The 10,679-nt window shown below is 40.5% G+C and overlaps 1 protein-coding gene across 1 annotated transcript in view; it reads right to left on the bottom strand.

Annotated features, from left to right (window-relative positions):
* Window positions 1-6,667: 6,667 nt before the first annotated feature.
* Window positions 6,668-10,679, bottom strand: part of drgx (dorsal root ganglia homeobox) — a 5,340-nt gene continuing 1,328 nt past the window's right edge. The window contains exons 3-6 of the mRNA XM_078273288.1: window positions 10,325-10,426; window positions 8,381-8,553; window positions 7,881-7,993; window positions 6,668-7,769 (exon numbers count right to left, since the gene is read on the bottom strand). Of these exons, the coding sequence (XP_078129414.1) occupies window positions 7,402-7,769; window positions 7,881-7,993; window positions 8,381-8,553; window positions 10,325-10,426 (756 nt within the window). The 3' untranslated portion in view covers window positions 6,668-7,401. The remainder of the gene's footprint in view (window positions 7,770-7,880; window positions 7,994-8,380; window positions 8,554-10,324; window positions 10,427-10,679) is intronic.

Below are 10,679 nucleotides of genomic sequence, written 5' to 3'. Positions count from 1 at the left end.
CTCTCTTGAGTTCATCCCTCTCTCTGTCCTCTCTGTCTCTGTCCTGGCCACTCTGGCTAAAGGCCAGCTGCCTGTCTCTCTGGGTGCAGGGAGAAGACGAACAGAGATCTGAGTCATTATAAACAGCCTCATCCCCAATGCAGAGGCTCCTGAATGCTCGATCTGTCAGATTGCTGACCTCACGGTCAGTCTCATCCAGAAAGGACCCACCACTGGAGGTGTCGCTGTAGCCTCCATCGCTGTGCTTTCGATGCCCACCACTCTTTCGGCCTGAGCGGCGCTTCTCAACTGAGGTCATGATGCAAGGTACCTAGCATAGAGCTCTGTCCTCAGTTGTTCAGTCATTCATGCAAACACAGACCTCAAAATGATACACTCTGCCTGCTGATGGAGCTACAGGACCCAGAGTTTGGGGCCCCTTAGACCGGATTTTCTACAGCTAGTAGCTCCTAAGGCATTGTGCCTTTTAGTTGGCCTCTGTCCAAAAAAATCCTGGAATTTTTTCTTTTCCTACAGGAGAAAAGAAAGGAGAATTAGCCTGAACCTGAACAGGCACTTACATAACCATTCATCTTAAAAGAAAGCGTTTTATAATATTGTTTGCATTACGTGTGTGATGTATTTCAACCTTGATCCAAAGGCCTGATATATATATATATATATATATATATATATATATATATATATATATATATATATATATATATATATATATTATGAGAACATTTTAAAAACTTTTGTTGTGGTGCTTATTATGTGATAGCTGGCCTTGATAAGAAGCTTTTTTCCCTTTGCATTAAGCAGCAATGTACTGTACAGTATGTGCCTCTCAAAACAGCCCTGTAAATCCATCTACTCAATCACTATGACCTTCAGAGACATGTTGTGAATAAAACTACACTGTTGCTAGGCACAGTAAAGACAGCCTCACGTGAGTTATCTTGGGAAAGCAGGAAACATCCGTACAAACTTAGATGACCACACACACACACACACACACACACACACACACACACACACACACACACACACACACACACACACACACACACACACACACACACACACACACACACACACACACACACACACAGGTGAAAATTAGTAACAAACAGCATGGTGACTCTTTGTCTGCCCATACTAAGGACATGTCCAGTACACATACATGAAAACAGACATACACATTTAGAAGCACACAACTGTGCTCAGAGATTTTAGATGAAAAAACAACTACAGAACACACACACACACACACACACACACACACACACACACACACACACACACACACACACACACACACACACACATTTTTTAATGGGTGACTTAGATCACTTGGAGCTAGATAGAGGCGTTGGTTTAACAATCATCAGAGGTTGGAACTAACTAAATACATGTCACATTATCAATGTATTAATATTGATAAAAGGTTAGACAAGTTAGACCAGCATGTTAGACTTCCACCAAGCTGTTTCTCTTTGAGTGAAAGACTTAAAAAGTCTGTTTACGGTCGGTCAGCTGTAACCCCTTTGGTTTTACTACAGTACAGAGAGCAGGTGGAAAGCAGATTATATATCCTTACACAGAAGTGTTGCTACATTAAGATTTCAGAGTTAAAATTACAACATTTATTGCTGGTATAAGTACATAATATGTGATCTAAAATGTTTCAATGTGATATTTTAATTTATTAAAAACCAACTGTGTTTAAACTTTAAAACATTAACATTACCAAAATGGCCAATTTACAAAATAAAAAAGTGTATAAAGTATAAAACCATTATCGGAGTGCAAATCTTTTTTCATAAATAAAATCAGTGTTTTCTGATCTATAAATTTAAAACAGCTAAGGCCATGGGCTGTGACATATTTGTTTGTGTTGACGCAATAGCTTTTTCTCAATGTTACTCCCACTCATCACCAGTAAGCTGGCCTTTTTGCATTGCCTGTGGGGGGGCCTTCAAAACTGTACTCGTAATAAACTGGATTTAAAGTTTTAAATGATATAATGCAAAACATAAATAAATAATATGTATGTAATATCTTTATGTAATAAAGATAATGCTCATAACATCTCAGTAATAAAATAAGTGTTGTGCTCTTATAGCCTTCTTATTGCATACTCCCTCTCCCTTTAAATAAAAGGGTTACACATTTAGATGCAACAAGATAACGTCATATGTTCTGGTTAAATTTACTGCAGCTGCCAGGCAAGCAGTCACCTCGTTTAGAATATCCAGTAGTTCATTAATATCTCCGACCTGGATGCTATCCATCTTATATGCATCTACGAAACAGCACACGTCACTGCTGTACTGCATGGCTATCAAATAAAACTGTTGCAAAAATGAAAGGAAGTCTAAAAATGTCATGCAACACCGTTCTTCTGAAGCAGAAAACAGCAGCAGCTTAGGCGAGGCCATGTCTTTTATAGTCACTCACTTTATCTTCTTTTAATTCATGGTAAGCATTAACAAAATATTGAACACATATTTATATCATTAAAAGCATTAGAAAATCATGCACAGTTGTGGTAACTGTCCCTAATATGAGCCATTTTTCTCGTGTCAAATTGTTAATTCTTGCATGTGGCAGGTTTATTTCTGTCCTGTCCAGTGACGGGTATCCAACTGTAAAACCTGACACCAAAGAGGCCTCGTTTTCAGAGGGACTGTGGTCCAAACGAAGACTGTTCAGCAGCAAATCTGTCAAATCTGAGAGCAGAAAGGATATGACTAAATGTTTACCAGTGTCAGCAGCTGTCAGTGGAATAAAATAATTGTTTTTGGAGATTAAAGCAGGGATTTTTTTTCATGTGTTTTCATTTATTTATCTGCATGAAAATGCCCACTCTTACACTTAAATTCGCTGTAAATGACAATGCATGCATGTATGGAAAGTTGAGTATATCTATTGTTTTAACTTTTCCCTGAGGCTTTTTATATATTATCTTTTAAGTGTCCCTACATCAATATGAACAAGAATGTAAAGCTAGCTCTTGTCTTACCTTTCAGTTTATAATCCATAATTTGGTCCCTGTCGTAAACTCCTCAACAGGCTCCCCAAAAAGGCCTCTCACCTCACACAAGCCCACTCTGGTAGTTGTGACTCTTTCTATTGACAACAATCCAAAGCAAAAAACCTCTATGTAGTCCACAGTCGTCTTTGAGCATCTGAGCAGAGGCAGGCAGCAGGACCTGGGGCTGGAGACCAGACAGAAATAGAAGAGTTGTCCCAGAGAGAGTGTCCACCATGGGGGGACAGAATGAGGGCTTGAGTTAGCATGCAGATCTGTGAGATCATTTGGTGTCGAGTGTCAGACAGATGAAACAAACAGCCTCTCAACTATTTATAAATCTGGACAGCTAACTGTTGGTCATTAGCAGCGAGAGCTAACTGTCACAAAGTGAGAAAGTGTTACAACTGACTGAGGTGGTTGTGGGGTCTAAACCAGGGAAAAAAACTAATTTCCTGAAGGTGTGTTATTATTGTGGGTGTTGGGTAGGTGGGTGAAGGGGGGACTGTAGTTTGGGTGCCCCTCTGGGAGATATAAATAACTAATTTCACACTAGAGTGCCACCCTCTTTGTTAAACAGATACTATATGGAGTGTCAACAAGTGTCTCCTGGGCACTACCCACCTGCTATCATCACCTAACACTTGAATAAAGCCTTCTGTTGACTATAAGACCAAATAACAGAAGCAGATTTTCTGAATTTTACAATCATTTATTACAGTACTTTGACTATGGAAGTCTAATCTCACTGGCTACAGCCCCCCACACCCCCCAGCCGAAAAGGTCATAAGGCAGAGGAAGGGGAGGAACTGTTCCTACCCCCTCCTACAGCCCGCTGCTATAATAGGAGATTGCTGTAGCAGATAGTTTCCTGGGATAGTTGGCGGGTGCAGGGCCAGCCTAGCGGGATGATGGACACACACACATGGGCCTTAATGGAGACGCACTCCTCCACACAACCACACACACGCACACATACACACACACACACACACACACACACACACACACACACAGATGGTTTTGCATACAGCTCACTAAACTTTGGGAAAGGCTGAGGTAATCCCTTTTTAACTAATCTCTTTCCTCCCCTCTAAACAACCTCCACCCACATGCTAATCTTATCCACCATTTTTCTCTCCACACTGGACTCTTTGTCAATCAGTAACATCCATGGCTTTCCTCCATGTAGATGAGGGAATCAGCTTCACAGATCAGAAACATTCTCATCCAGAATTTGCAACTTCCTGCTATATCATCGTGTTTTGCTACTTTTAGGTCTTCAGTACTCAGCACTTAAATTTTTTTGGGATTAATACAATTTAATTTACCAATACGTCCCTCAGCAAAAATTACTCAGTGTGTGTTTTTCCAAAATGGCCAGATGTCCCACTGAAGATTGAAATGAAGGCTGTTGTGGAGTCTGGACAAGTTTCCTGCTCACTAAGTCCCTCTAGTGGACAAACTAAGAACAGACATCCGTAACATTTGGTCTGTACTGAGATTTAGAATTTTTAAAAGACATATTTCCTCAGTCTTTTCAGAGTGCAACTCTCCAACTTTACTTTACATAGTTGTGTTGTAAAGCTACTGAGGACTGTAAGCATTGATCACAAACGCTGAGGATGCTCTTCCCTGTGCTGCTGAGTAAGGAGGAGCGGAGCTGGGGTTGTGTGGCAGACAGGCACATTACTTGCTGCATTAAGATATGCTTTGTTTGTATTATCTCCATTCAAAAATGAGCTGAATTGATTCTAATTGATTGGGTTATTGATCAGGGCTGTTGCAGGAATGAAAAGCAGAGATGATACTTTAGTGTGGTGTTTTTGGCTCTTCAGTGGGCCGGCCCTCAATGCACTTTACAGTATGTCTGTTTTTGGAAACTGGGTTCTTGAATAGTCAAATTTAGGTGTTGCACCCAATGTCAAGCAAAAGAATTATATGTATGTGCCAGTCTTTCTTAAGCAAACTGTCTCTTTTAGTGTGCCTCATATTGTCTGTGGATGGGTGCATGTGCACAACGTCTCCCTGTTTCAGGACATATTTCCCCACATCCCTGCAAAATATTTCATTACTGCAACAAAAGAAGTCCATTAACTGCACTGTAAGAACAGAGTTCAACTGCTGTCCCCCATATTCACCATGTTTGTCTGGTTTTCTGGCCGCTCTCCAGCTAATTTGATATAACAATGCTCCACAAAACCGCCTCGGGACTTTTTTTAGGTGACAGAAAATTATCAATGATGCCACATGCACAGCTGAATGTCAACACCAACTTGACTTGTTTATGAAATATTAAAGTAGTGAATTATGGGCACCATGCAGACTTAATGATGATCGGAGTCATTATAACTTCAGCATCCTTTGTTTTGGCTAATGATTAAATTCCACAACTACTGTATTCAATTTTGGAGAGATTGAATGTGTTTTTCACGTCTTTTGTATGAGTTGGCTGGATTCCGTCATCCATATTGGTACATTTTTGGAAAAAAAGAGCTGATTTGTATAAGTATATATTGTGTTATCATTAGCTGCCATGTCAGGGGGCTTAACATCTTTGCTCTGGAGCTCTCTTAAAGCAAAATCATTATATTAGGACATGATGTTTTTGGTAATATTATTTGTGGCATGAATAGTTACAACAGAGTACTTGCTATATAATATTGTGATACCAAATATATAACAAAATAGGCCATAGGTTCTGATTTTCAAAATTTATTTTAACTGCATTTTGACACTTCTGTCTCAAAAGTGGAAATGTATTTCTATGGAGTGTGTGTGTGTGTGTGTGTGTGTGTGTGTGTGTGTGTGTGTGTGTGTGTGTGTGTGTGTTTTGTAGGGAAATATGATGTCCCAATAAAATAAAATCCCATCAAATTTTAAAAAGTGTTAATGTCACAAGAAAGTGACTCATGGTCACTGAAAGTGTCACTTTATTGAAATATTTGTAGAGTGCTTACAACATGCACATATAATGGTGTAAAAAAGAGGATGTGAATGAGCTGTATTCCGTGTACAACCTGGTACGACTTCTGACATTATCTCCCTCTTCTATGTCACCAGGGTGTCGCCTCATCAATTATTGAACCAGTACTTCATGGTAATACATAATTTCTTATCAATTATTCATCATAATGTGTGGGTAGTTTACTTAATTGTGTTATTGACTATCAAAAGCAATTTCCTGAAAATCCTCAAGGACACAAATTGAATCAGCCCAGCTACTGGTTGTGTGCTCTGCTGTTAAGTATTCTCAATCTGATCAGCTGATCCTTTATTCAAGAGCCATTCTAGTGAGGAGAGATATTTAGGAATAATAAATCAACACATGTATTGCCTGCGATAAACTACTGTATGAAGAGCCCTAAGGTGATGAGAGATGGTATTTAGTAAATTCAACATTAATAAATAGCATGTATCATGTTTAATAGGGTTTATTAAAAAATGCTCAGGGAGAGGAAAAGAAAGAGGAAGAGGGTGAGCGTTACTAAAAGTAAATAAATAATAAGAGTCACAATTGCTCTCCTCTCCCGGCTTTAAGGGAAACTGATAAATAATGTATCAGAACAGATGGCTGGAGTGCGAGGCAACAGGAGAGGAACATGAGCGACTACATCTTTAATTGTTTTAAAGAACATGTCACAACAGGACTGGTGTGTGTGTTCCCTGTCTGCTGGCGCTACAGATGTGCTAACAGAGTGGAAGGGACAACTACCGCTCTGTCACTGGGTCTGCTTCAGCCTGCCTGCCTGGGGTTCACACGTAAACATACTGTATTCTGGCACATGTACACATTTACGCTGAAAATGGCTGATTAATATTAAAGTGCACGTTCACTTTAAATTCAAAAGAATAAGAGATTGTTTGACCCCTTTAATTACCTGATGACATAAACATCATATTGCCAAAATCCTCCAAAAAGCCTCACTGTCCTGCCATCAGTTGTACACTCACAGTTTACATGCATTAACATTTACAATGTAAGCATCTGTCCTCTTTTTGAAAATGAGAGGAACTGTATTAGGATTACTTAAATTCACATTATCAAATAGGTCTTTGTTGCACACATGTTGTATCTATCTTAGTCCATCAAATAGAGTCCAAGAGTGCGTGAAGATCCCAAACCACATTTGTGCTTCTATGGGGATAACAAGGCCTGAAATATTCAGCATTTCTCACAAACAATAATAATTTACTGTCAAATAAATATTGTAATCTTTGCATCCATACAATGTGATATCAGCAAAGTCTTTTCCAGGCTGTTTCTTGAGTCAGTCAGTATTTGTGCTTAGGTGCTCATAGGACCAGAGTAGAGTAGAGTAGTAATAACAGGCACGATCACACAGATTTAGAGTATCATTAAATCCATTTTTTTGTCCAGCACTTCACTTTTTCTCCAGTGGTTCCTTGGAGCAGTGAGGGTGTTTGTCAGGACTGCTGCCCAGGACTGGGACCTTGGTGACCGTGCTAGGACTGGAGCTGTCTCCCCCTCTTCCCACAGTGACGGGCACCTCGATGGCAGGACCCACTATGGGCCTCGCCACCCCAGCTGCGCCCATGCCGACTCCAGACAGGACTCCCACGCCGCCGGGCCCACCGAGCAGGTTGGCAGACTGCAGTACAGCCTCCGAGTGCTCACGGGCCTTCATGCGCAAGGCGGCCACGCTGGCTGTGCGGTTGCCCTGACAACCGTAGGGTGGCAGGAAGGACAAGCCCATGGGGTCAGAAACACAGCAGGAGCACAAGCCATTACCTGAAAAATACCAAAATGGGACTAGTGGTTAGACTACTTAAAACCAGATGTTCATCATCACATCACCATTATCACCATCTCTTTTTTCCAATTAATGAGAATCATATTTACCTTTCAGTGTGGCGACCTGTGAGAGGGCCTGGGCATAGGTGGCAGAGTTGAGGAGTGTGCCTGGTATACAGGATGGGAAGAACGGACCACTTGGACCCACTGTCCTGTTGATACTGGAGAAAACAGACATACTGTATCTAATTATCTAGAAGTTAAAGTTAACCAAACAAATGTTTTAATACACATCAATTTCTATACAACTATTGTACAACTTTCTTCTAACTAAAATGTGCACTATAAGAGCTGATTTTCTCTGTAGCTTTGATTGTTTCATAATCCATTCAACTGGAAGATTTTTTATAAAGGACATTGTTTAATTTAAAGAAATGATCTAGATGGCTTTGAGTTTTGTGGGGACAGTTATTAACGGCCTCTTGTTTATTTCCATCACCCAGATCCACCAGTCTGCAAATCTGTACCGGCCACCTTTCTGCTACCAATGGGACACTGTTTCACAACAAAATAATAGCTACAAAAAGCCTCTATCTGTCTTTTCTCACCTCTGCTGCATCTCCAGTGGTTCTTTCTGCTTTCTGCTGTGGTCCACTGGGGACTGAGAGTTGATGTTGCGAGATGGAGGACTGCTGTCACTCATCTGCTCTTTCCCTCCTTCAGGGTCTGCGCTCCCTCGCTCCGTCTTCCTCCACTTTGCTCTGCGGTTCTGAAACCAAACCTGCATAAAAAGAATTAAAGGGAAGACAATTAAATTAAATCACCAATTAAAACTGGAAAATGGCTGCATTTCCTGACACATTGGCAGTTTGCATCCATTTATTTTTATTTATTGAATGCAGCTTTATATCCATGGCAAATTGTTTTTGCCAACATAATTACCATTTGCATATTCTTTTGGCATATCACAGACATTATATTTTACATTATATATTATATTTTTCTATCTTGTTAACAGGTATAGCAAAGTTTAAGAAAATGTTCTATTTGCTTTGATTCCCCTTGTATATCAAGAGTTGTTTAAATGTGTCACACCAGTGCTCCAATCTCGCACAGTCCCCGACTTATCCCAAAAAAAATCACTATCCACACAGCTGAGAACATATAACCAAGTTCTGGTGTCTTAATCGAATGAAGGTCGCTGCCTATAACAACATTTAATTGAGCAATTTTTCATTATCATATTTTAATGACTTCCCACTGACAGTTGTGCTGCCCGAGAGAGAGAGAGGCAGCTATGATGAAGTCGTTTATTTCCCTATTTAGTGATTGTTTGACAACATCAGATTCGATTAGGACTTGGTTCTAGCAGGCATTAATCATGATGTGTGAATGGAGGTTAGAGTCTGTGTGCATGTGCTCTGCATCCCTCCTATTGTACCAGAGGTATAAATGATGTCAACAGCCAACAAAACACATGCATTCATTCGGCATAAAGAAAGGACAACATGTTGGTGGCAGGACAACAATACAACCAATGGACTTATCTCACCCCTGCACCTTCGAGCTAGAAGTCGTGCCCCCCCCACACACACACCCGTTTCTGAATGGGCTATAATTGCTCCATTAATCTCAATTTGCAGCATGCTCTTAATGCGGGGGAGGCCCATTGACACTTTACAAAAAGGGGGGCAATAAGACTACAACAGAAAGGAAATTTATTTTCTAATAATAATGTAAGTTTAATATCCCTGCATACTGCGGTGGATTCATGTTCAGATTTAATAATAGGAATGTGGTAATCGGATTAGGAGGGGAATAATTTGTTTACAATCCCTAATTTACAGCGCTGGATTCCATTATCAACCCCGCCATTGGGTTTAAGCGATAGTAAGATGACCCTGGGGAACAAAAAGCAAACTATTATATTTCCCACAATTAGATCTGTGCGCACAACAAAACCCAAAAGCAAATCTGGAATGCAGGAAATTACATACAGGACACATAACTTAATTACATCTGGCCAAGTTTATAACCGCGCATATGTGCAGGGCAGGACCGGAATATAAATTGCCAAATTTAAGGTGCCTGTGTGTTTTAGTGTGTGTGTGTGTGTGTGTGTGTGTGTGTGTGTGTGTGTGTGTGTGTGTGTGTGTGTGTGTGTGTGTGTGTGTGTGTGTGTGTGTGTGTGTGTGTGTGTGTGTGTGTGTGTGTGTGTGTGTGTGTGTGTGTGTGTGTGTGTGTGTGACAGAGAGAGAGAAATAAAGAGTTTTGGAGGCTGTTTGCCCTCTTTTAAAGCACACATCGTTTTCTGTCTGCGAAAACTGGAAAAGGATCTGCATGGATGATGTATTCCTACCTTTGAGACGCGGACGAATTAGCTAGGAACATTATCGCTGGTTAATTATGAATGACCGATTAATCAAGCTAATCTAATATTCACCATTATGTTGATGTTATTAAAGTGCATCGCCGGAATGACAGAGTGGCTTAATTTACCCTCTCTTGCATGGTCAAACGTGCCCAGGACACATAACGCTGCTGCAGCCTACCTGCACCCTGGCCTCGGTCAGGTTGATCTTCATGGCCAGCTCCTCCCGGGTGAACACGTCCGGGTAGTGAGTCTGGGCGAAGACGGCCTCCAAAGCCTCCAACTGCATGGACACAAAACACCAGTTATAGGCTACTTTAAAGAAGTTTATCTTCTCTTGATGTAGGCTATTTGTACTTTTCTATTTATTTAGGTTTTTGTTTATTTCATTCTTCCTCTTCCTATTATCATCATCAGATCTATGCTGATTCAAATGTAGGCTACTCGCTTATACATTTGACAGGGATAACAGACCAATATGAAAAAGGTAAAGTAGCCTAAAATAGGCGTAAATATTGGCCTAACATCAAATTGCC

The sequence above is a fragment of the Sander vitreus genome, chromosome 17, assembly GCF_031162955.1.
Source record: "Sander vitreus isolate 19-12246 chromosome 17, sanVit1, whole genome shotgun sequence".
Lineage (NCBI taxonomy): Eukaryota > Metazoa > Chordata > Actinopteri > Perciformes > Percidae > Sander > Sander vitreus.
Note: the sequence above shows the minus strand (reverse complement) of the source record. Positions and strands in the feature narration are given on the sequence as shown.